Source organism: Peromyscus eremicus, chromosome 14 (assembly GCF_949786415.1).
Source record: "Peromyscus eremicus chromosome 14, PerEre_H2_v1, whole genome shotgun sequence".
In the NCBI taxonomy this organism is placed as follows: Eukaryota; Metazoa; Chordata; class Mammalia; order Rodentia; family Cricetidae; genus Peromyscus; species Peromyscus eremicus.
The window spans coordinates 33909563-33934957 of record NC_081430.1 but is presented as its reverse complement, the minus strand read 5'-3'; the positions used below and the strand labels follow the sequence as shown (position 1 = coordinate 33934957).

The 25395-nt window shown below is 41.3% G+C and overlaps 1 protein-coding gene across 2 annotated transcripts; it reads right to left on the bottom strand.

Moving 5' to 3' along the window:
* Nucleotides 1–17452: 17452 nt before the first annotated feature.
* Nucleotides 17453–24954, bottom strand: C14H14orf28 (chromosome 14 C14orf28 homolog). Of its 2 annotated transcripts, none has more exons than XM_059279230.1 (5): nucleotides 24823–24954; nucleotides 20960–21484; nucleotides 19470–19559; nucleotides 18225–18359; nucleotides 17453–17654 (listed from the first exon to the last, which is right to left on the bottom strand). In XM_059279230.1, the coding sequence occupies exons 2-5, from the start codon at nucleotides 21481–21483 to the stop codon at nucleotides 17471–17473; spliced, it is 933 nt and encodes a 310-aa protein (XP_059135213.1). In that variant the 5' UTR covers nucleotide 21484; nucleotides 24823–24954; the 3' UTR covers nucleotides 17453–17470. The 2 variants fall into 2 exon arrangements, with proteins under 2 accessions (XP_059135213.1, XP_059135214.1); XM_059279231.1 differs by lacking the exon at nucleotides 24823–24954 and adding an exon at nucleotides 24544–24662.
* Nucleotides 24955–25395: the final 441 nt, after the last annotated feature.

Below are 25395 nucleotides of genomic sequence, written 5' to 3'. Positions count from 1 at the left end.
CCAAGGTATCATCAAGAAGGGCATTTGGGTTTTGACTGCCCCCATGTCCCTTGTGGTATGGGGAAATCAAGCCCAGGTGGTCCTTCAGCTGGCATCCTAGATCTGGCCATGTATGACTGAGGGGGTCCAGTCTCCTTTGGCCTGATCACTGCCATCTCTCACTAGGAGCCTCAGGTAGACACCACAGTATCAGGGTGATCTATCTCTCTCCTTTTGGACACTGGGGCTACCTATTTAGTCCTGATGGAGTTTTAGGGACCCACATCTTTTTGTTCCCCTATTGTCAGGGTAGGGTGACAGCTTGACCAGCCTTATTAAACCCCACCAAATATATCACAAGTACTCAATACTCATTCTCTGTCCATAGCTTTGGGGGACTTAAGCCTCTTATCTCTGACCTTTTAAGAAAGAATCTTCTTCTGAGTCTGGGTTACTTCACTCAGGATGATATTTTCTAGTTCCATCCATTTGCCTGCAAATTTCATGATGTCATTGTTTTTCTCTGCTGAGTAGTACTCCATTGTATATATGTACCACATTTTTTTAATCCATTCTTCGGTTGAGGGGCATCTAGGTTGTTTCCAAGTTCTGGCTATTACAAATAATCCTGCTATGAACATAGTTCAGCATGTGTCTCTGTGGTATTATTGAGCATTCCTTGGGTATATGCCCAAGAGTGATATAGCTAGGTCTTGAGGAAGATTGATTCCCAATTTTCTGAGAAACCGCCATACTGATTTCCAAAGTGTCTGTATAAGTTCACACTCCCACCAACAGTGGAGGAGTGTTCCCCTAGCTTCACATCCTCTCCAACATAAGCTGTCTTCATTGCTTTTGATCTTAGCCATTCTGACAGGTGTAAGATGGTATCTCAGAGTCGTTTTGATTTGCATCTCCCTGATGACTAAGGATGCTGAGAAATTCTTTAAATGTCTTTTGTCCATTTGAAATTCTTCCTTTGAGAATTCTCTGTTTAGATCTGTAGCCCATTTTTTAATTGGATTGTTCGTTATTTTGATGTCTATTTCTTGAGTTCTTTATGTATTTTGGAGGTCAGCCCTCTGTCAGATGTGGGATTGGTGAAGATCTTTCCCCATTCTTGAGTTAATCTTGTATCCTGCCACATTACTGAAGGTGTTTATCAGCTGTAGGAGTTCCCTGGTAGAATTTTTGGGGTCATTTATGTACACTATCATATCATCTGCAAATAGTGAAAGTTTGACTTCTTCCTTTCTAATTTGTATCCCCTTGATCTCCTTTTGTTGTCTTATTGCTCTAGCTAGAACTTCAAGTACTATATTGAATAAATATGGGGAGAGCAGACAGCCTTGTTCCTGATTTTAGTGGAATCGCTTTGAGTTTCTGTCCATTTAATTTGATGTTGGCTGTTGGCTCGCTGTAAATTGCCTTTATTATGTTTAGGTATGTTCCTTGTATTCCTGATCTCTCTAAGACCTTTATGATGAAGGGATGTTGAATTTTGTCAAAGGCCTTTTCAGCATCTAATGAGATGATCATGTGTTTTTTTTTTCTTTCACTTTGTTTATATGGTGTATTACATTGACAGATTTTTGTATGTTGAATCAGTTGTGTAGCTTGATATGCTTGGGGAGCTCCCTGGCGGTAGGATCAGAATCCATCCCTGGTGCAAGAGCAGGCTTTTTGGAGTCCACTACCTTTGATGGGACACCTCATGCAGCCTTGAGGCAGTGGGAAGGGCTTGGACTTTCCTCTACTGGATGTGCCTCCCTATGGGAGGCCTTACCTTCTTGTGGAGGGGAGTAGGGGGTGGGTTGGGAGGGGGAGGCTGGGGGTGGGTGGGAGGAAAGAAGAAGGGGATCTTTGATAGGTGTGTAAAACTAATGCAATTTTTTTCTTAATAATAAAAAAAAGAAAGAATCTTCTATGCTCTTTGGGCTGCCCACCTTTTGGGCATACTATTTGCAATGCTCTTCAAGATCTCACCATGTGTGCAATTCTACTTACTAAGACATTTGCACTTCTCCAGCTGTTTTCTCCTCTACCTGCTCTAACCACTTGTCTTTGCCCTTCTGCTGGGTAGGTGTCACTACGGAGCTCCCTGCTTTGTCTACTTTTACTATGAAAGCCACACAGGTGTGCCGGGATACCTTTCCCTCCAGAGCTGTAACACTTACATTTTGGTGTTGAGACCCAGGACTAACTACTTCCCTAACTATTTACTATAGATTTTCTTCTCAGTTCATCCAGGATCTCCAATGGGTGGCTCAGACCATCCTTACCCTCCAGGGCTAAATAGATTCACTGGGGCACCTTAAGTGCTACAAAATCAGTGAAGATTGTGACAGCAAAAAAAGGTGGTCTTTGTCTCCTCCTCAGGGAAGAGTGTTGCTTCTATGTCAACCAGTCAGGTATAGTAAAAGACAAGATCTGACACCTCCAGATGGATCCCCCAAAAATGTAAGAAACAGCTTGATGCTTCTTGTTAGGGGCTCATTAACAGTCCAATATGGAGATGGATGCTACCCTTCTTGCCCTTTCTCCTGCTTTTCTTTTTTTTTTTTTTTTTTTTTTTTTTTTTTTTTTAAAGATTTATTTATTTATTATGTATACAGCATATATGACTGCAGGCCAGAAGAGGGCACCAGATCTCATTACAGATGGTTGTGAGCCACCATGTGGTTGCTGGGAATTGAACTCAGGACCTCTGGAAGAGCAGTCAGTGCTCTTAACCTCTGAGCCATCTCTCCAGCCCTCTCCTGCTTTTCTTAATCCTACTTGTCTCACCGTGCCTTATAAAAACCTCTTGTCTAGATTTTCTCAACAATAAATTAAAAATATTTCTAACCAACTTTTAATCAGTTGCTATTGTAGTATTACCAGCCCCTAGTTACAGAGCCAGAGGCCAGCGTCTACCAATTATACCCTGATAGTGAAGATCAATTTTGTCCAATAGACTTCAACACCCTGATTCAGCAGGAAGTAGTCTAATGATAACATCTCCCCCTTTTCTATGAACTGTTTGTTTATCAATAATAAACAAAAAAGGGAGGAATGTAAGCCCCTCAAGTGACCAGGCCCCTCCCCTGAGGACCTCTAACTGCCAGGTTCCACCCACAGAATACTCTAAAAAGCCCAATCTCTGGACATGAAATCCCACCAATCTCCACCCTGGAAAGCTCCATCCTAAAAAGTTCCACCCCCTTCCCAAGAAACTCTGTATGAGCCTTGTATCCTGTTTAGTTTGCTGTTGTTTTTCACCTGAGCAGAGGCAGCCACCTCCCCAGTTTTTCCCCTTTCAATAAATCTCTTATGTGAAGTTTGTTATGTGGTGTGACTTTATAGTATTCCTTGGCTTCTGGCTGCCAGGATACCTTTCCATCTGAGCTGTAGTACTTACAAGTATGGTATAATATTTGAAGTGGAGAACAAGAAAGGGTACTTTTTAAAAGATTAAAATGCAAACTGGTGAGTTCACATATATAGTATATATGTTATACTTTAAGATCTCTCAAGTTATAACATATTTTCAGTGCAAAGTTGGTCCTGAAATAGGCAGTGTCTACATGTGAATCCATGAGGGGTTGTTAACTTACTGGGAGATCTGAATTTTAATTTTTTTTATTGTTTGAATATTCCTATAGGCTGTAGTTCTTTGTAAGTACTATTAGTGTCTCTTATACTTTAAACATGAATTTAAGCTATTTATGTTTCTAGAGTGTGAAAATTGTTAAAAGTATGTTTAGAATATTATAATTTTGGAGCTCAGAGTTTCCTGGGAATATGGATTCATTGTCCCAAGAATTTAAAAACACTAAAAATTGTCCCCCCACCACTATATTTCATAATTCTATAAACTGTTATAACTAATAAATGAGTTTAGGAAAGTTGAAGGATAGAGAATAAAAACAAAATCAGTATTTACCTGTAGCAGTAACAAATTACCTAAGAAAGAAATTGAGAGGGCAATTTCACTTACAATAACTATAAAAAATGTCTAGGAACAAATCTATCTAACAAGTCTAGGAAAAAATTATCATGCACTGATGATAGAAATTAAAGAAGACACACACACACATGCTGTGGGATGGTCTGTATGTCAAGTGTGTTGCTGATTGGTCAGTAAATAAATCACTGATTGGCCATTGGCTAGGCAGGAAGTATAGGCGGGACAAGGAAAAGAATTCTGGGAAGTGGAAGGCTGAGAGAGAGACACTGCCAGCCGCCATCAGGACAAGGAAGATGTAAAGTACCGGTAAGCCACAAGCCACGTGGCAAAGTAAAGATTAATAGAAATGGGCTAAATATAAGAGTAAGAGCTAGACAATAACAGGCCTGAGCTAATGGCCAAGCAGTTTAAATAATCTAAGAGTCTGTGTGTTTATTTTATAAGTGGGCTCTGAGACTGGCCGGACTTGGTGGCGGGAGTTGGAGAGAAATTCTCCAGCAACAAATGGCGCCCAACGTGGGGCAAGAGTTTCCACCTAAAAACTTACAAAAAAGATTCTAAAACGGACCTAAAAACAGCTTCCTAATTGTCTCTCTCAAATGAGCGGCAGCTGCCGGTTTGAGCTACTGGCGGGTTCCTGGCGTGCATGCTCAACCTGCAGTATGGCGGGAATGAGGCCTCTGCAAGTAGCACATTAAACTGTGTGGTGAATTTAGCCTTTGCTAGTACAAAACAAAAAAAGAGGTTTCTGGGCTACACGCTACTTTGGTAAAAGTGTAGACCCACTATTTCTGAGAGTTATGGCTCCCAGAGCTGGCGGAAAGCGGACCGCCGCCATGTTGGGAAGCTGAAGTGGGCGGAGCCAGCAGCCACTGCGCCGTTTCAGGCTTAGAAGGCTGCACTTTAAAGCAATAGGCTCAAGCTAATATAAAAAAAAAGCCACGTAAAGATGACTACCACACAGAAAATCTGGATTATGTTCTCTTTGATATTCGTAACTGCAAAAAAACATTTGATTGTAAAAGCTGTTGAGTTATGCCAAAATGTATATTTTAAAGGTACCTTGACTTCAAAATTTGGATATAAGGATATGTTGCTTTGGAAAAGAGTCTCTGCTCTTGTTTCCACAGAAAGCCAGAGACTATGGATTTGTTCCAGATTAAGATACATCAGGTTTGACCAGCCAAGACCCCCTGAAAGGTCTCCAGTGACACCATGGCCCAGATGATTCAACATCCAGAATGGTTTCAAGGCAACTGGCTCAGACGATACAGCCTCATGGACTACTCCATGATCCTAAAATTTTCTTCGTGTCCCCATAAGATACAGCGCCCCCCTCCAGCAGGAAGTAGTAAGAGAAGCTACGCCCAAATTCCCAAATATACCAAGCTGGCTTTAGAGATGGAATTGGCTCACTCCCCCTCTAAACCCAGACATATTGCTCAAAAAAAAAAAAATGGTTAAGAGATTCTTGTGTCCCAAATCAGAAGAGCCCTCTGGTGTGGGACAGAGAAAAAACAATATTTTTATTTAAATCAGGTTGATTATAAATACAATCTCTTTCTAAAACAAAAAGGGGGGTAGTTTAGATATGATAGGATGAAAGTAGATTAATGAACCTACTTTTAAAGAGTAACAACTTGTTTAAAATGTTTTACATTGCTATAGATTTTAGTTTATTGATACAAATTTAAACTTAATTTTGTTATACTGTATATATATTTCTATTCTTGTTTGAGGTATTATGTTTATGTAACTCATTTAAAATTATAATGGATAATTAAAAAATAGATTAATAATTAGTCATCTATGATAATCATATTTGTAGCCATGTTAGTTAAGTCTTCTAGGTATACATAGTTATATTTCAGATAGATAGGTAGTCTTCAAACACTTCAAAGACCTACAGAATATGGCATTTAAAATGTTTTAAAAATTTAGACTTTCTGGACAGTGAGACATGTCTGCTCCTGACAGCACCGATTTACTTCAGAGAGGAGGATGGGCATCGAAGACACTCCATACGGAGTTTATCTTCACCTTGACAAAAATAGCCATTTGGGCAAGAAACTGTTCTTGCCTGGACTGCCTGATCAACTGGACATGCAGGACCCATACAAAGGTGACCACTGAACTTTGCTTGACAAAATGGTCCTTCAGGTTCCTGCTTTACAGAGAAAACTGCCAGACATTCTACAGGACACAGAGAAAAGTAAATAAGAGACTCTAGGCCTGTGGGCTGAAGACAGATGCCCCAACTTTACAAGAGAACTTTGAATGACTGTCCAAGCTGCCAGCTGTCTCTGTCTACCCTACAAGACTCCTAAAAGTTGCTTATATCCTTCTCCATTTCTCAGGTAGTAGTATATCCTTCTGAGGTCTTTGATGTGGTTAAAGACTAGATACTTACAATTTTCCTTAGTTATAATAAAAGATAAGTTAGATATAAAACCTTAAACTTACAAATATAAGATAGATAGGATCTCTTCTTTAATATTGTAACTGTAATTCTTGCTTGATAATTGTTTTGTTATATGTAATTTTACTATGTTAAAGTTAAAACCTTCCTTTTTAAGAAAAGAAAAAGGGGAAGTGCTGTGGGATGGTCTGTATGTCAAGTGTGTTGCTGATTGGTCAGTAAATAAATCACTGATTGGCCATTGGCTAGGCAGGAAGTATAGGCGGGACAAGGAAAAGAATTCTGGGAAGTGGAAGGCTGAGAGAGAGACACTGCCAGCCGCCATCAGGACAAGGAAGATGTAAAGTACCGGTAAGCCACAAGCCACGTGGCAAAGTAAAGATTAATAGAAATGGGCTAAATATAAGAGTAAGAGCTAGACAATAACAGGCCTGAGCTAATGGCCAAGCAGTTTAAATAATCTAAGAGTCTGTGTGTTTATTTTATAAGTGGGCTCTGAGACTGGCCGGACTTGGTGGCGGGAGTTGGAGAGAAATTCTCCAGCAACACACACACACACACACACACACACACACACACACACACACACTCCATGCATGAGCAAAAGCAGCCAAGGTTCATGGGAGAATTGACATGCAAAAATGTCTATAATTCCCAAAGTGATTGGAAGATCCATTATAATTTCTACCAAAATACCAATGACATCACAGTGGAAAAAAAATTCTAAAATGTACATGAAGCATTATACTACTATCTCAGAAAATACTTTACAAAACGGCATTACACTGGCATTCAAAGACCAATGGAATGGAGGCAGGGAGGAAGAGCCCACAAACAAAACCACAAATCTTACAGCCAACTGATTTGTGGACATCGGTGGGAAAATATACTCTGGAGAAAGGAAAGTTTTACTAATAAATGGTGCTGGGGCAACTGTATATCAACATATAGTGGACTAAAACTAGGCTACCATGTGTCACCAGTTATCAAGATAAACTTGGGATGAAGAGGTAGATCTGTCAATAAAGTACTTGCTTTGCAAATGTAAGGACCTGAATTTGATCTTCTGAACCTGTGGTTGTTTGAACGTAATTGGCCCCCATAATCTCACAGGGAGTGGCACTATTAGGAGATGTGGCTTTGTTGGAATGGATTCGGCCTTGTTGAAGAAAATGTGTCACTGTGGAAGTGGGCTTTGAGGTTTCCTTTGCTCAGGATACCTTACAGTGTCTCAGTAGATTTTCTGTTGCCTGCAAGATGTAGGACTCTCAGCTACCTGTCCAATACCATGTCTGCCTGCATGCTGCCATGCTCCCCATCATGATAATAATGGACTGCACCTCTGAAACTGTAAGCAAGCCACCTCAATTAAATGTTTTTCTTATAAGAGTTGCTGTGGTCATGGTGTCTCTTCACAGCAATAGAAGAAACCCTAACTAACATAGAACCCATGTTTTAAAAAAAAGTAGAGTTGTGGGCAGTGGGTCATGGAGAATGTCCTCTGGAAAGATACATCTCGCTCCTGAGCCTTCTTTCTGCTTCTTGACCACCGTGATGTGAACACACTTTTCTACTTGTCCCCACTGCCATGATATTCTTTCTCTTTTCAAGTCCAAAGCAATGGATCTAGCTGACCTTGGACTGGCACCTCGGAAGCTATGCTTAAAGTATATACTTTCTCTTTTATATATTTCCTTTAGGTATTTTTCCAATCAATGAAAAAGGTATTATTCTTTCTACAGGGACCTGAAGCCACTGATCTACTCCAGTTCTACAGGGACCTGAAGTCACGGACCTCTGACCTGTAAATGCATCTACACTTATGTGCACACACACACACAGAGAGACAAATAATTCAAAATAAAAAAAACTATAAAACATGAAACTACCATATGTTCCAGTAGTCCCAATTCTGGGTATGTATACAAAGGAAATGAATCCAGCATTCCAAAGCAATGTGAACACTCTTTTGTTTGTTGTAGCCTTTCCCAGCAGCCATGAAATGGAAACAATGAAAGTGTTCATCAGCTGATGAATACACAAAGAAAATACAATATTAGAATATCATTTGTGGTGGTTTCAATAGGAATGGCCCCCAAAGACATGTATGTGAATGCTTGGCCAATAGGAAATGGCACTATTAAGAGGTGTGACCTTGTTGGAGTAGGTGTGTCCTCATTGAAGGAAGTGTGTCACTGTGGGGGAAGGCTTTGAGGTCTCATACATGCTCAAGCTACACACAGTACACAGTTTTTCCTTCTGCTGCCTGTGGATCAAGATGTAGGACTCTTGGCTCCTTGTCCAGCACCATGTCTCCTTGCACGCCACCGTGCTTCTTGCCATAACGATAATGGACTAAACCTCTGAAACTGTAAGCCAGTCCCAATTAAATGTTTTCCCTTATAAGAATTGCTGTGGGAGACAGCGGACCTGAGCTCGTGGGAGCTCACCAACTCTGGATCGACAGCCAAGGAACCTGCATGGGACTGACCTGAACCCTCTGCATGTGTGTGACAGTGTGTAGCTTGGTCTGTTTGTGGGGCTCTACTTGGGGCGGTATAGACAGGATGGCTGACAAGTTTTGGGCCAGCCTGGGCTACATAATGAGATTCTGTCTCCAAATGAGCAAACAAATAAACTCATAAAAAGTTTAATGTGGACAGGCCTTCCTGACGCCATTCAGCTCAGAATGGTGCTAGCCAACTACAGGCCAACCTGGGTCCTTAAGGCCTGGACTGGTGGGAAGACATCCATGGGCACACACAGTGCCTTATGGCGCCCAGCAGGTTGGCGCCACTACGATGAACAAATGTGTGGTGGAGAAATGAGAGAGAGAAGCAGAATGGTCCATGTGCTGTGGAAAGAAGTAAAACAGTGTAAAAGTGAGCCAGGTGGTGGTGGCACACGCCTTTAATCTCAGCACTTGGGAGGCAGAGGCAGGCGGATCTCTGTGAGTTCGAGGCCAGCCTGGGCTACTGCTGCCACAGGGGCCATACTGACATGAGTGACCTGCGCTGCCACCCAGTGCTGTGGTGACATCTGGGATAGAGCTGCAGCTAAGGCCCATGTCTGGGTCCATGGCCCTACAGCATCCAGGGTCTGAGTTGATGTTGCAGGCTCCTGTTACCACCAAAGGCTGTGGGGATGTCCAGGGTCTAGCTTGTCACCTGAAGCTATGCTGGTGTCCAAAAACCATGCTGCAGCCATGCCATACTGATCTGAGTGGCCTGCTCTGCCAACTGGGGCCATGGTGATCCTCAGGACTGGGCTGCTGCTGAAGGCCTTGTCTGGCTTTGTGGTCCTGTTGCAGTCCAGGTCTGTGTAAACGTCCATGGCCCATGTAGCCACCAAAGGCCACACGGAAGTTCAGGGTCTGGGCCTTGTTGGTGTCCAAGGGCTATATGGCCACCGGAACCATGCTGGTGTGAGTGGCCTGTGCTGCTACACAGGGACTATGGTGTCATCCAGGTCCGATCTGCTGCTGAGGGCCATGTCTGGGTCCATGGCCCCAGAGCAGCCAGGGTCTGAGTTGGCAAGGGCCGTGTGATTGCCTGGAGTCTGATCAGCCACCTGAGACCATGTTGAGGGACTGCTGCAGCCAATGTTAGCATTCTGGCATGCCAGTACGTCGGCAGTACTTTGCCCTGCTCAGGGTCCTGATAACATAATACACCTATTGCTACCTGGTCTCTGTGCACATGTGCTATGTCCCCTCATAAAAGGCGGGGCCCACCCACCTTCTCTCTCTTCTTCTCTCCTCAGGCCCAGCCCTCCCTCTCTCTCTCTCTCTCTCTCTCTCTCTCTCTCTCTCTCTCTCTCTCTCTCTCTCTCTCTCCTCTCACTCTGTGTTTCTTCCCCTCCCCCAATAAATCCTCCACATGAGTTTTGTCATGTGGCATGACTTTCTGGGGCCTCTTGGCTCCTACCCGCCGAGACCGCCTTCTGCCATTCCTAAATTATAACAGTCAGGACCATACAGATCTGAGTGGCTTGTGCTGCTACTTGGTGTCATGGTGATGTCTGGGCCAGAGCTGCAGCTGCAGGCCATGTCTGGGTCTGTGGCTCTACTGCAGCCAGGGTCTGTGTTGATGTCCATGGCTCCTGTTACCATTGAAGGCCACGTGAATGCCCAGGTTCTGGGCTGCAACCTGTGGCCTTATTTGTATCTGAGGGCTAAACCTCCACCAGGGCCATGCTAGTTCTGTGGTCTTGCTGCAGCTGGAGTCTGGGTTGGTGTCTGTGGCCTGTGTTACCACTGGGGGCCATAGGAATCATGAGTGTTGAAGTCCGAGGGCCATGCTGAGATGGCACTGCCCTTCACTGGACACTGCAGAAAGAGAGCGGGCCCTAATCCTCATGGGAGAGCCACCGTCCTCCACTTGGGAGAGATGGGCCCACCCTTCACCATGGCCCTCTTGGCATGGGCATAGGAGAGCTGGCTCCACCCCTCACCTGAAGGTGGCAGCCCCAGGGGCCAGGACTAACTAGCTCAGCTACCACCCAGTCCTACAGCTGGGCCTTGGGTTGGCCCATCCCAACATCTGCCACATCTATGACCTGCTGGAGTGTGTGAAGGGACTGGTCCGGTGAAATAATACCCACAGGATCTCCATGGAGATATCAAAGAGGAGTTTCGGTGAGGGTCCAGTGATGATGGTGTACCAGAAACCAGAGGCCTTGAACCAGACCCAATGACTCATTGCAATGAACACTTTTAAGTAAATCTGATTGGACAAAAGGGTCTACTATATGACACACTGTGGCTCCCAATGCCACTAAGATGAATGAAGAGGTGTTGGAAAGGGAGGGAAAGACAGAGGAACAAAGAGGTTTTTTTGTTTGTTGTGTGGTTTGGTTTTAATTTTTTTTTTAAATTTTATTTTGGAGGGGATGCTGCAAGGGCAGATATGGGGATACTGGGCAATGAGTAAAATTGGGGTACATGATATGAAATTCCCAAAGAATCAATAAAGAAATTGTTACATAAAAAGTTTAGTGTATCCATTAAGGTGAAAAGGAATAAGCAAAGAGTATCCTTTTCTACTGTCTTTCATTTACATAATGTATCAGGGTAATCAAATAATTGCTTTGCAATACTTTGAAATACTTCCTTTGTAGAATCCCAGAAAGTAAATACTGAAGGAATGACAGGATTGGTAAATCATCCACAACTCCAGCAGCAACCACCAAGAGCTGCTAAAGCTACACTAAAGCTAAAGCTAAAGATTTGAAAGAGAGCCTGAAAAATTTCACAGGTAAGCTTGGCACCACTAGAAGTGGGATTGCCAGGCATATGTACTTTGTGAGCTGATGCCTTGTCTTTCTAAATAGACTTCCTAAAATGAATGAATTGGCAAAATTAAAAAAATTAAATAGAACCAAAACTGTATACCCAAATTTCAATTTATAGAAAATTTGAGCAAGACATGTTAAATAATACAAAAAAAAGCACCGAGTCTAATCCAAGAACTGGGGCAATCTACTGCACAATCACTTGTTTATTCAACAAAGATAACGCATGAGAAAGAAGGGAAGGAGGACTCCTTAGTCCAGAAAGAAATAAGAGACTTAACATGCAACTATTGATCTTGCTTAGATCCTGACTCAAAACAGCTAGTGGTAACCCTTTTCCAGAAAATTAGTGAAGAATTAATGTCAATGAGCATGAAATGTTGCAAAAAGCACTAATTTTTAAAAGTGTGATTGTTTCATCTGACCAATACAATAAAATGTTTAAATATCTTTATTAACTAGAGAGAGTCTCATTTGCTTATCTATCACAACACATGCTCTCTGGGATTTTTTTTTTTTTTTGTAAAGGTGTGGTGAATAAATGAAGGATTAGTTGTATTAGAGGGAGTGCAGTAAAGAAACTGCCAAAATAACTGCTCAATTGGGAGGTTTTTACTATGAATAATAGAGAGAAAATATTTAGAGGCATCTTGAAGAGTCCAGAGCTGTTGCAGAGTATTTGTTCACACTGTGAAGATGTGTCTTTGCCAAGGCACCTTCTGATTGGTTTACTAAAGAGCTGAATGGTCCATAGCTAAATGGGAAGAGGTTGGGTGGGACGTCCAGGGACAGAAAGGACTCTGGGAAGAAGAAAGGTGGAGTTGAAAGCCAGATGCAGAGGAAGCAGGATCGCAGTACAGAGATGCCAAGGAGGCACTGAAGAGGTCGGACATATGGTACAGAGTGGAGTTAACCAAGCCACAAGGAAGAATGTAAATTAATAACAGCAGGTTAATTTAAGTTATAAGAGCTAGTGGGATAAGCCTAAACTAATACAAGTTTTCATTACTAATAATAATCCTCCATGTTGTTATTTGTGAGCTGGCAGCCCAAATAAAAGTTTGACTATAAGAGCAGAGAAAAATAAAAACAAAACAAACAAAAACAAAAACAAAGCAAAACAACAACAACAACAAAAAACAAATCAGACTGGACATAGCCAGCCTAGGGAAGCAGAGGAGAGAGAATAGCAGGAATAGCAAGAGAGAGGGAATAGCAGAGAATAATGGGTTATAACACAATGCGTAGCTGGGGGGTGGGGCAGAGGAAGCTAGCTTTTATCTAACTGCCAGAAATCCTTCTATAGTCCAGCTTGAATAGAGCCAAGACTGTCATTTCAGGACATGGCACTGCTTTTTGAACTTCGGGGAATTGGAGTTTCCTTTGGACTCGACATTAACAAAATGTGGTTAATAGTTGAAGCTGGGTGATAGGAACATGGAAGATCCATCTCTATTAAAAACTAATAAAAAGCCTGGGTATCAAAGCTCACTTGGACCGATGTAGAAGTCTCATCACAGTACATGGTTTTGTTCCTGGCCTTTCATTCCAGTTTGGCCCCAGAAAATTTTCTTGGCATCTCATTATTTTAGACTCCTGTAATACATCTATCATATTATCTTTTACACAAGCATCACCCTGACTCATAAGTGCCCCCAGATGAGAGACCCATCTACCAGTTTTACAAAAGAACCCAAGAAATACAGTGACATTTGGCTAGAGCAGCATATACTTCTCTCTTCTTCTGAGTGAGCAAGTGGAGCAGTGGATCTGAGCTATCTCTTTTCATTTTCACAAAGGATTGCAGGATATGGTTTATATTACTCTTTTACATAGGCAAACTTTTCTTTCCTGCCTGCCAGTTCCCAAATAACCAACACGGAGACTCAATATTAATTATAAATGCTCAGCCGATAGCTCAGGCTTGTTACTAACTAGCTCTGACAACTAAATTAAACCATATTTCTTATACCCTCTGCCACATGGTGGTACCTTTTCTTAGTACGGCATGATCATCTTCTGCTTCCTTTGCATCTGCTGGCGACTTCTCACACTCCGCCCTTCTTCCTAGTGCCCTCCTAGTCTGGCTCTCCTGCTCAATCTCCTCCTGCCCAGCTATTGGGCAATCAGCTTTTTATTAACAATGAGAGCAACACATTGTCGCAATGTACAGAAGGATTATTCCATAGCACTTTTACATCTTCCTTCATGACTTGCACATGATGAAGATGACAGATTTTACAATGGCTTTTGAGTCATGTGAAAGTTCTCTGTGCATACCTTTTAATTTAAAAAGCAGAATTTTAGGGAGCAGTCACTTAACCAAGACATCTCAGTATCAATATTTTAATGTGCTACCCTTCAAATAAAAATGTTTTATTTCATGTATAATTTAAGTAATTCAGGTTACATTAAGTGAGCTCCAACTTCAGCTGTGAGTTGCTCTCACCAAGAATGCAGTTGAGGGGCCAGAGGGATGGCTCAGTGGTTAAGAGTGCTTACTGTTCTTGCAGAGGGCCTAAATTTGGTTTCCAGCACCCACATCCAGTGGGTCATAACCACTTATAACTCCAGCTTTAGTAGGAGATGAAGCTTGCACACACAAGAACACACATACCTCAGTAATAATTTTTTTTAATGAACACAGCTAACAGTCACCTGACATTCTCATAGGCAGTTCTGGTTGAGAGCCACCGGGGGCCATTTACATGCCAAGACTATGATCTGCCACTGACCTGCATGCCTAGCTTCTGCTACATTCTAGTGTTCTCTATCCTCTTAGAGTTCTCTCAGCCTGGATAACTGAGAGCACTGTGCCAGCCTCTACCAGATTCCTACAAGGCCCTAGCTCCCTTGCTGTGCTCTCTTCAGTTCTATACAGCTCACCATGTAGTCTTTTAGAAAGGCTTTTACCACGTAAAATAATTATCACTAAGCAGGGAAATTATCTTTTTCCTCTTTATATACTTTATATTCACTGCTTTATACATTATTTAAAATGAGACAAAAATTCCAAGTCAAATAATAAAGCTGCAGCCAGGTGTACAAACAAGTTTCTACCTTTTCTGTACTGCACACAAGCTAACATGTGCACATATATAAACACACATGTACAAACACACATGCGTACACACCTTTTGTGCTGCACACAAATTATCATGAGTGCACACACACAATTTTCTTACCACACACAAGCTAACACACACGTATGTACACACACTACATAGAAACATACATGCATAAAAATCATTTTTAATAAGTAAATCTAGGCTGGGTGGTAGTGGCCATGCCTTTAATCCCAGGACTTGGGAGGCAGAGGCAGGCAGATCTCTGTGTTTGAGGCCAGCCTGGTCTACAGAGCGAGATCCAGGACAGGCTCCAAAGCCACAAAGAGAAACCCTGTCTTGAAACTGCCCCCCCCCCCCCCAAACAACAAAAAAAGTAAATCTAAGATTGGCACAAGTTGGAAGGTGATACCACTCACTCTAACCCACTCCCAAGTGTAGTCAAACCAATAAAATTACTTCTTCCATTTTAAGTGGTAGTTTGTGGCATTTTGATTAAAGACCCCCCCTTTCTTCAGATTGATTTCACAAAGGGTGTTTGATTTCAAAAGAAAATCCTCCTTTGCTACCATCACATTCTATAGACACTCTGGTTGATTTCATTTGACTTTATCCACTGTTTGCCAATTGTGGGTAACTTCTTTTCTAAAAGCCAGTGACCTGTTCTTCAACCTAACCACTCAGGTCCCAGAAGCCATATTTAAATCTCACCACACATTAATGATATAAGCTACTACTAATTTTCTTTTATGATATAATAATACCTAGATAATTTTTTAAAAATTCTAAAAAACATTCATAAGAGAATCTGGGAGACTGCCTATACACAAAAGAGGTAGAAATATGTTTTATTAGCATGTTGAAGGTAATAAAAATTTTAACATCTTAACCCTCACAACAACCCTGTGAGGTAGGTAAGTTATTGAACAATAAACTAATATCCCAATAAAGTGCAATTCCCTGAAGAATCTGCATTAAGAACAACTTAAGTCATTAATAATGTAACCGTACCATTTATGTATGTAGCTGTTAGTATCTGTATGCTGTATAGTTTGATTCATGCAATACATTGTTAGTAGAAAAGCTTGCTGTCAATCAAATCCCACTACCATACTTGGGGAACTATTTAAATAAACCCTGGGTGATTTTTTTTTTAAATGCCATTCTTATTCTTGTATTAAAAATAATTTTCATAATATTTACTCAAAGTGAGACAGGGTTAGCAAGATTTCACCCACATTTACCCATCCTTACAGCAAATTTTCTCAACACGGCACCATAGCAATGTAAGATTTATAATGAAACCTTAGCAGTTTGGTATTTGGCAGTGAACTCTGCGGTCATGTAAAGTCTTCAGATAGACTGCACTCAATCTCAAACCCCAATACAAAATGATGTTATTTTATTGTAATGTAAACACTAAAATTAATGATCATTCATCAAGTATTCTCCCTTGAGAATATTCTCCTTTTAAATTGCAGAAAGATGAGTGACTTTATTTATAACAAAACATGTATTCTGTTAACCATCAAATGCTGACTTCACATCCGTGGCATTATAGACCCAAGCCTCCTGATGTCAATGAGCAGTTTCAAGGGAGCCACATGTTACAATTTTTAAAAAATCTGAGCCGGGCGTTGGTGGCGCACGCCTTTAATCCCAGCACTCGGGAGGCAGAGCCAGGCGGATCTCTGTGAGTTCGAGGCCGGCCTGGGCTACCAAGTGAGTTCCAGGAAAGGCACAAAGCTACACAAAGAAACCCTGTCTCGAAAAACCAAAAAAAAAAAATAAATAAATTAAAAAAAAAAAAAATCTGAATTAGAGGGGTTGGGGATTTAGCTCAGTGGTAGAGCACTTGCCTAGCAAGCTCAAGGCCCTGGGTTTGATCCTCAGCTCAAAAAAAAAAAAAAAAATCTGAATTAGAATAAATATTACTAGGTACCCCATTTTCCTCTTAAATATATAAACACATTTCTATTGTTAGTCCAACACTAATAAATATCCAGCTGCCTAGTATTTTTGACAGTTGCCTTGTCTGCAAAATAACTTAGAGAATTTTCATTCCATTTAATGGTAAGATATTTAGGATTGTTATATAATGTGTTTGTAATGTTTACACTAACTGAAGTCAGAGGCTGGAAATGCACTGGATGGTGTACATTTCAGCAAATAGTTACAGTAACTTACTACTACAACGAAATGGTTTAATCTACAAAAAATTCCAATACATTTTTTAAATTACCACCAAGAAATGAGCAAAGGGTAAAACAAAGTAAGCAATGGGTAAAATAAGCTATCCATAAGCCGTACATTCAAATCCTACTACATCCAATAGTGCACTTTGGAGGTAAGGCAAAGAAACACAGTCAGATAACCAAAACACTGACTTTTACCCTAGGATTTACTCATATAGCTAAAAAGAAAATTTTAGAATTAAAATGACAAAGTATTTTCTTGGATTTAAGGATAGAAATGTAAAAACTGTTGAGGTATATATAAATAAAAATTACAAAGGCCATAAGATATATTTTATTTGAACATAACATATGCTTGTATAAAAATAACCCAGAAAATACTTAAAAAATACATTTTTGCATAGATCTTCCATATAAAACATTTACCTGGGGCAAAACACTGACAAATACATCTCTGAAACTAGTATAGTTGAACCATTTCCTTGGATACCAAGTATATACAAAACAAGAGCCCTTCCTCTAGGGGGCACGGGCAAGCGGGAGAACAATTGAATTCAGCATCAGTCTATATTTATTTCTCTGCTGCTCGAATATAAACCAATGATGACAAGAGGAGAAACTCTGGGGGTTTATTTAACAAAATTAAATTCACATTTCTGAGGCCATCATAGTGCATCCAATGTCCATCTATCTGGAAAGCTGCAGAATAATGATGTTCCTCTTTGTTAAATAAAGTGGCACCTTCCAGTAAATACCTGCAAATTATAAATATATATATATATATAATTTAATATATAAAACACATAAAAAATAAGATTTCATTTTTTATGATAAACAGTTATTTTTTAAAAAATTTATTTACTTTTACAGATATATACTACCATTTCTGCTTTATCAGTAAGGCAACTGATAAATGTTACAGATCCTGTAAAAGGCAGGACTAGGTTTGAAAGCAGTCCTGTTCTACAATCAAGTCTCTGCTCATTATGCATGTTGCTACTTAACTGCCTTCCTCATAGTAGACTCTGATCACAGTCAGAATCCAGAAATCTAGAAAGCCTTGATTTATTTTAACATATCATCTTTTTTTTTACCCTGAATCAGGGTCTCACTGTGTAGCTCTGACTGGTCCAGAACTTCCTGCTTACAACAGGTTAGCCTCAAACTCACCAGGCTCCTCCTGTCTTTGAGTTCAGACTACTGCGGTTAAAGGCATGCACCACCATGTTCAGCTAACAATATCTTCTTAATGGCTAGTCAAAATCATGGTGGACTAGTTTTTTTTTTTTTCTAGTTTCATAAAACAAACAACAAAAACTACCTACTTGTGATCAGATAAATCCAAGTAATAGGGTACATATGCCAGATCTTCAGGTTTCCAATGCTGCATATTCAACACAACAAAAGGGGGTGCCCCATGGCAGAAAACTCGTTGGGAAAATTCTCTTAAGCCACCACACCTAAAATGAAAATTGGGCATGAACATTATCATACATGGGACAAATGGCTTTTCAATACTTCTGAGCTGTATTTAATTTTCTAGTAAGCCAGTTACTTTATTACAATGGGTAATGGTATGACTGTTTTATTACCTTATTTTCCTAGTCCCGGAGGTCTATATAGGGTCTATCCTCTATACTAGAAGTGATGCTTTAAGAACTCCTAGAAAAGTCGACTGTTTATATTAAGAGTTATAAAAGCATGAACCTGTTGAACCATTGTAATAGCTTTTACTTATACATCCAGTTTTTTCTTCAAGGTGGTTTCAATGACTGAGGGAGAAAATGCCTCCTTTTTAGGTTTAGGATCTTCTATTAACATGAAGCAAATTCTCTTCTTTTTAGTATTAGTAAGTATTAAGCATACAGATCAAAATACAACTTTACAGTAAAAACTCGATTAACCGGAATGCTCAGGGCACAGTCTTCTGGTTGACAAACATTATTAACTACATTAAGTTAACCAGAAAATCATTTGCTTCAGTACTTGTTGCTAAAGTATGTAGGTTCCTTTTTTTTTGGTCTTAAAAATAATTAATGTATGTATCTTTTATCTTTCATTATTTTTATTTTTTTTTGTTTTATAAGACCATTCTTCTAAATATTAACTTCTAATACACAAAATAATGTAGACATAGAAATTGCTAAATGATTGGGATAAATATTTATGCCCTTTTGACTTTTTTTAAACTGTATTAAATTTTTTGGTTTTCATTTACCTTTTTCCTAAATGAGGAATGCAGAAAAAAGTCCATTTAATTGAGGGTCCTGATTAGCTGGGTTCCGGTTAACCAAGGTTTTATTGTACCTACTCAGCAATGAGGAAAGAGAGAAAAGGTGTTTGCTTTGTATTGTCAATGAGCAATAGTACCATATTGTATATTTACATCTGGTAACAAAACATAACATATGATGACATACTAAACTAGACTAGGAACACTGAAAAACTGTTAGGCTACATAAATATTTATGCATTGTTGTTTTAGAAGTGTATTAACTTCAGAGAGCTTACTAGTCTACATTTCTTTGTAACGCAACAGAAATATTTTCAAATGTCTATCATGTACTCACCCACGCTCTTCACAAAGTTCAATCTTGGAACAGAATAACTCATCCACAGCCAGTCGTATCAAGTTTCCATGTGGAATTTCTTGGGGAGGACTATAATAATAGCAAAATCCGAGTAAGAAGGGATTTAACAATTTAGGACATTATTAGAATGATAAATTTTAGAGGCTAAAGCATTATGAGCATAACAAATAATATGACACACACAACCTCTGATATCTTTGGGTTTTTGGCTGTTTTAAGACAGGATCTCACACCTTTAGCCCAGGCTGGCCTGAAATTCACTCCGTAGCCAAGGCTAGCTTCAGTGATCCGTTTGACTCAACTCCCTGCATGTTGGTATTACAGTCATACAAGAGCATACATGATCAGCCTTGTGTTTTAGGCAGATACTACAGAAGCAGCTGAACTCTATAAATATTGCATGGATAAAGTTTCCTGTAAGCTGATCCTGATGCATACAGTTGTTGCTACTTTCACTTTAAAAAAATGTGCCTTAACAGTTGAGTTCTGATGAGTAGAAAGTTGGAAGCAGAATGCAGACAGCAGCTGATTAGCAGAGTAAACCCACTAACAATTGTGACTTGTTTTCGTTGCCTCATCTGTTAGAAATGCTTGCTCTGCAAACTTCAGAGTCTGCTTTAAATACAAGATTATAAAATATAAGCTTAAAAAAGTTCTACAGTATAATGAAAGGCATTTTAAGTGAGAGAAATACAAAACAGTATTAACACAGAATTACAGTTATATAACTATTCACAGATTGACAAGATGCTAATTTAAATAAACTGAATTTATAAAGCACTTCAGTTCATTATGACAGAAAAAAACTTCCCCTGGTGGGTTTCAAATCAATCCCATCTTACCAGCAATACAGGAAAATAGATGACATGTGAATATATACAATGTACATTTCCAATCTATTAAGCTATTTTTCCTGACTATGGCCCAATTCACCCCTGGAAATGTCTGGATTCGCTTGTGGCACCAGTCCTTTTCCCTACCGGTCCCCTGAGACTTCAATGTCTGCCATCACTCCACCAGGTCTTCCCAGCTCGGCCGTCCCCAGCATCTTGGAGGTCTGTGTTCTCTCTGAAAGCCAAACACCACTTAGCTGCCCCCAGCACTGTCTCCTCAGTCACATCCTCTCCAGAGACGAGAAGCCGAATTTGGAGTTTCTGTCTATAAATATTCTTGGCCTTTCCATGAAAGGGTATTTTTAGTTCTCTTGTTTATGTAGAACTAGTCTTCCTGACAGAGGACCATTCAAAAGATGAAACACCCCAAAACATTAAAAATTTAACATTTAAGAGGTTCAATCTTTGGCACAGAGAACTTAGTAAACTTGGACCAGGAACAATTCCCTTTGCATATTGGATAATTTCTTTCTTTGCTACTAAGAAGCTTTCGGGTGGTTTTGCAGATAGACACATGTAATTAAGCAAAGCTCATTAACAAATAACGTGACAGGACAAGAGTTGAGAGCGACTTACTTTATACTAATTGTGCGCTGCTGATCTTCCTGCACGCGGGTCGGGCAGCGCCAGTTAGAACAGTAACTCTCTTGAATGGTAGACATGAGATTTTCAAGATTTTTTGTAAAATTGTCATGCTCGTTCCCAAACAAATCGATTACTAATGAAGCTTTATGAACTTCAGATTTGTATTGCTGTTTTTCCATCTTGTCCCAAATCCAAAGCAGCTTCACAGTTGTAAAACTGTAGGTGTCCATTAAATAAAGAAAACAGTCTACAAACTCCCTGCCAAAGTGGAGAGAGAGTTCCCTGGGGAAATTTTCATTTTCATTAAGAATGACATACAGTAACATCAAGAATCCATCTATGGTGCAGGTATTTTTCAGTCTGATTTCAACATAGAGGGGTGTACAGGATACTGCTTTGCGGCCAGCTTTGATAGTAAAAACTCCTCCCCAAGGAAGAACAGGCCTCCAAAATGATCGGTCTTGGTTATAGTTATTTTTAATTGATGCTTTGATCTCTTCAAACAGTGTCTTCATCCTGCATTTCACAAGTGCAAAATAAAACATGTAATGGAAGGAGATAAATCTACTTATAGAGTCAAATTAGATTGTTAGGTGGCCTCCCAATATGAAAATAACAACAATAATTTAATGATTTTTTTAAAAAAATTTATTTTTATTTCATGTGCATTGATGTTTTGCCTGCATGCATGTCTGTGTGAGAGTGCCAGATCTCTTGGAACTGGACTTTCAGACAGTTATGAGCCACCATGTGTGTGCTGGGAATTGAATCCAGGTCCTCTGTAAAATCAGCCAGTGCTCTTAACCACTGAGCCATCTCTCCAGCCCCTTAATTCCAGGAACTTTGATCTTGCTTTGTAGACCAGGCTGGCCTCGAACGCTCTGCCTCCCAAGTGCTGGGATTAAAAGCGTGCACCACCACTGCCCAGCTAATTTAATGATTTGCATGGCTCAGGCAATATGCGTGGTCTTGGTCTCTGTAAAGATCGTTGAAGAAGTCAAAACCTAGGACAGCAAGATGGTACCATTCAAGCCTGAAAAACTGAGTTTAATCCCAGGAATCCACAGAAGGGTGGAAGGAGAGAATTAACTTCACAAAGTTGCCCTCTGATCTCCACACACATGCTGTGCTATGCGTGGCCTTTCTTGAGTGTGCATGCACACATACAAATAACAAATATCTCTTTTAAATTTTTTTTAAGAAAAGAGCTTTGAAGCCAGGTGGTGGTGGCTCACATCTTTAATCCCAGCACTTGGGAGGCAGAGGCAGGCGGATCTCTGTGAGTTCCAGGCCAGCCTGGTCTACAGAGTGAGTTTCAGGAAAGGCGCCAAAGCTACACAGAGAAATCCTGTCTCAAAAAAACCAAAACCAAAACCAAAAACAAAAAAAAGGAAGAGCTTTGATACCTAGGCTTTTTATTAGTTTTTAATAGATATGGGGGCTGGAGAGATGGCTTAGTGGTTAAGAGCACTTGCTGCTCTTGCAGACGGCATAGGTTTGGTTCTCAGCACCTACACGGAGGCTTATAACTGCCTGTACTGCAGTTCCAGGCAGTCCAGTGCCCTCTTCTGGCCTCTGTGAATACTGTATACACACACACACACACACACACACACACACACACACACACACACACAGAGGTAAAACACTTTAACACATAAAATTAGATCAATCTTCAAAAAACAACAACAAGCCAAATCCCTCTTTTTAAGGTGTAGAATGACCATCTGATGGGCCTGTGTATTAATTATATTAGTCTCCATCTGTGATATAAGAAAACCTTGTAATAAATTCTAAATGAAAATAAAACTATTAAAAGATTTAAACTTACGAAAATGTCATAGAGATTTGTTAAATTAACATGCTAATAAAAACTAAAGATGCATATTAAATTTAATTGGTTTTATTCTTAATGTAAGCCGCTTTCTACCTTCCCAGGTACAAGTTGTACTTGAGTTTCTTGTTAATGCAGGCAGTTCCACTTAATAATCTACTGAAATGACACCCCCGGATATTTTCAAGCACAAAAGAGCCATCTCTTGGGCTTTATATTAACTGTACTGCAGAGGGTATCTAGGCTATAAAACAACCACCTAATGACCTGTTGCTCTCCATGAAGGCTAATCTGGCATTTGACTTTGGAAGACACAAGAGAAGTGAGCACAGCCCTTCAAACAGTAGCACAGCTACTATTTCTATTCACTTCAGGATATTTATGTGCATCCTAGAATTGTGCCAGTCTTCATTTTAACTACGGAGGCCATGTGATGGGACTCTCAGGACTTAATACCCTGATTCTCCCTTCTGCATGTCCCGGGAATAAAGTGTCCCTCCCCTTTAAACGGACACACCTTTCCTTCTCCTTTCCTTGAGGACAGCCAGACACTGTAAAGTCACAGACACTACCTCAATAAAGGTGTTGTGTTCTATGTATGTTACATAAAGCAATTAAAAAAAAACCAAATGGTTCTTGCTGAAATTGTTTTGTAAAAGTTGCTTCACTTTACTTGGAAAAATAATTATAAATTACAATATTGCTTTCTAATATGTTACTTTTACAGAAAAGTTTAGTTTTAAGAAAAGGGATGTATCTGAGCAATAGAAACAGGGAAAGAAATAGCTGAACTCGGTCTCTCTGTGTAGCTCTGGCTGTCCTGGAACTCACTCTGTAGACCAGGCTGGCCTTGAACTCAGAGATCCACCTGCCTGTGTCTCCAGAGTGCTGAGATTAAAGGTGTGCGCCAGTGTCTTATTTTGACCACCTTTTCTTATTAAATATCACATCCTCTTAAACAACACAAACACAACTATAAACCTGAGTTTTATGTTCAAAATTAAGTTCAAAACCATTCTGTGGTACTAGCAAATTCTGTTGTACATTAAACATGTACACTGTTTTCCACTTGAGACAAGATATTGCATTCTAAATTACTTGGTACTATATTTAGTTTGAAATACGGGTGTTTATATTTAGTCTGTTAACACCCGCTGGCTCTCATCAATTACTGAATCAGCCGAGTGTGGCAAATCTGAAACCAAGGAGACAAACACATTTCTTAATAAAAATTGACCAGTTAGTTTCATTTAGAGTTTTTTTTAAATCCTAAGACATTCAAGCATTTTTAAAACGAGAAAAACTTTTCATGATCTTCATTTTATCTCTTGAATTTTAAAGAATTTTGGAGCAACGTTTAGGAGCTTGAGTTCGGATTCCTAAATATTATACTGGAAAGGAAGACTAATTCCTAGTGTTTCTGTTCAAATTACCTCTTGGATGTGATCAAATGAAGAATAACCACAGCTATGAAAAGCAATGATTATAATCTGCAACACTTAGACCACATGGATACATAGAGCACGAACCTAACTTTAAAGGCAACCCTGGAAGGTCTCGAGTACACTTAAAATCCCAGCAATACATCAGTCAGTTGTGCAAATGTAAATTGCAGTAAAACTTGAAAAAAAAAAAAAAAAAGGAGGTGGGGTGGGGGGAGCAATGGTTGCAAAGAGCTTTACTGAAATAGCCCAGAGTTTCCAGCACGCCGTCCCTGGAGGATGTACTCGCTGGCTCTTACCTGCCTCCATCCCAGCTCCTTCAGTTGGAAACTCCCCCACCTCAATTTCTCCACCCGCGCTGTCATGCCCAGGGGTCACGGGGTGTTCCCCGGAGGACTCGACCACCTGTCGCGGGAACCGAACCCCGCACAACCGAGGGTCGCGGGACTCGCCATCCTCCCAGGGGTGGAGGGTGGGGAGGAGGGTGGGGAGTCCACGCCCGGCGGCCACGCCCACCCTCCCGCCGCCGCCTCCAGGCCTCCGGGAGGCCCCGCGAGCCGCTCGCCCTCCGCGCCTACCTCCCGCGGGACCGAAGACCGCCGGTGCCGCCGCACCCGTCGCCGCCGCCGCCGCTCGCTCATGGAGAGCCCGGGCCGCCGCCGCCGCGGCCGCCGCATCTACCAGCCCCTCCGGCTGCCTCGGCCGCCCCCGGCGAGCGTGCGGGGCTCCGGCACGGCCTCCATCGCGCCCGCCGCGGCCGCAGCCACCGCAGCCGCAGCGCCCAGCCCCACCCGAGCGGCCCCACGCAGCCGGGACCGCGGGGCGCGGCGCGTCGCTTGTTACGGAGCAGGATTCCGCCGGCCGCCCCCTCCCCCCCCCAGCCCCACGCACCACGGCCCGGCCAGGCCAGGCCAGCCCAGCCCAGCCGCCGGCCGCGCTGCTGCGCAGGCGCGAAGGCCCCGCCCAGCGTGCGCGTGTCGGGTGTGTGTGTGTGGGTGGGTGGGTGTGTACAGCCTTCAGACTTGCCCAATCGGAGCCCGGGTCAGGTGTAGGAGGGCGGGTCCTCGCGGGGAGGGGCGGGGCCCAGAGTGACAGGGTGGGTGGGGCAGCCGGGCATGGGCTGGGCTGCTGCTGTCTGGGCTGGAGCGGCT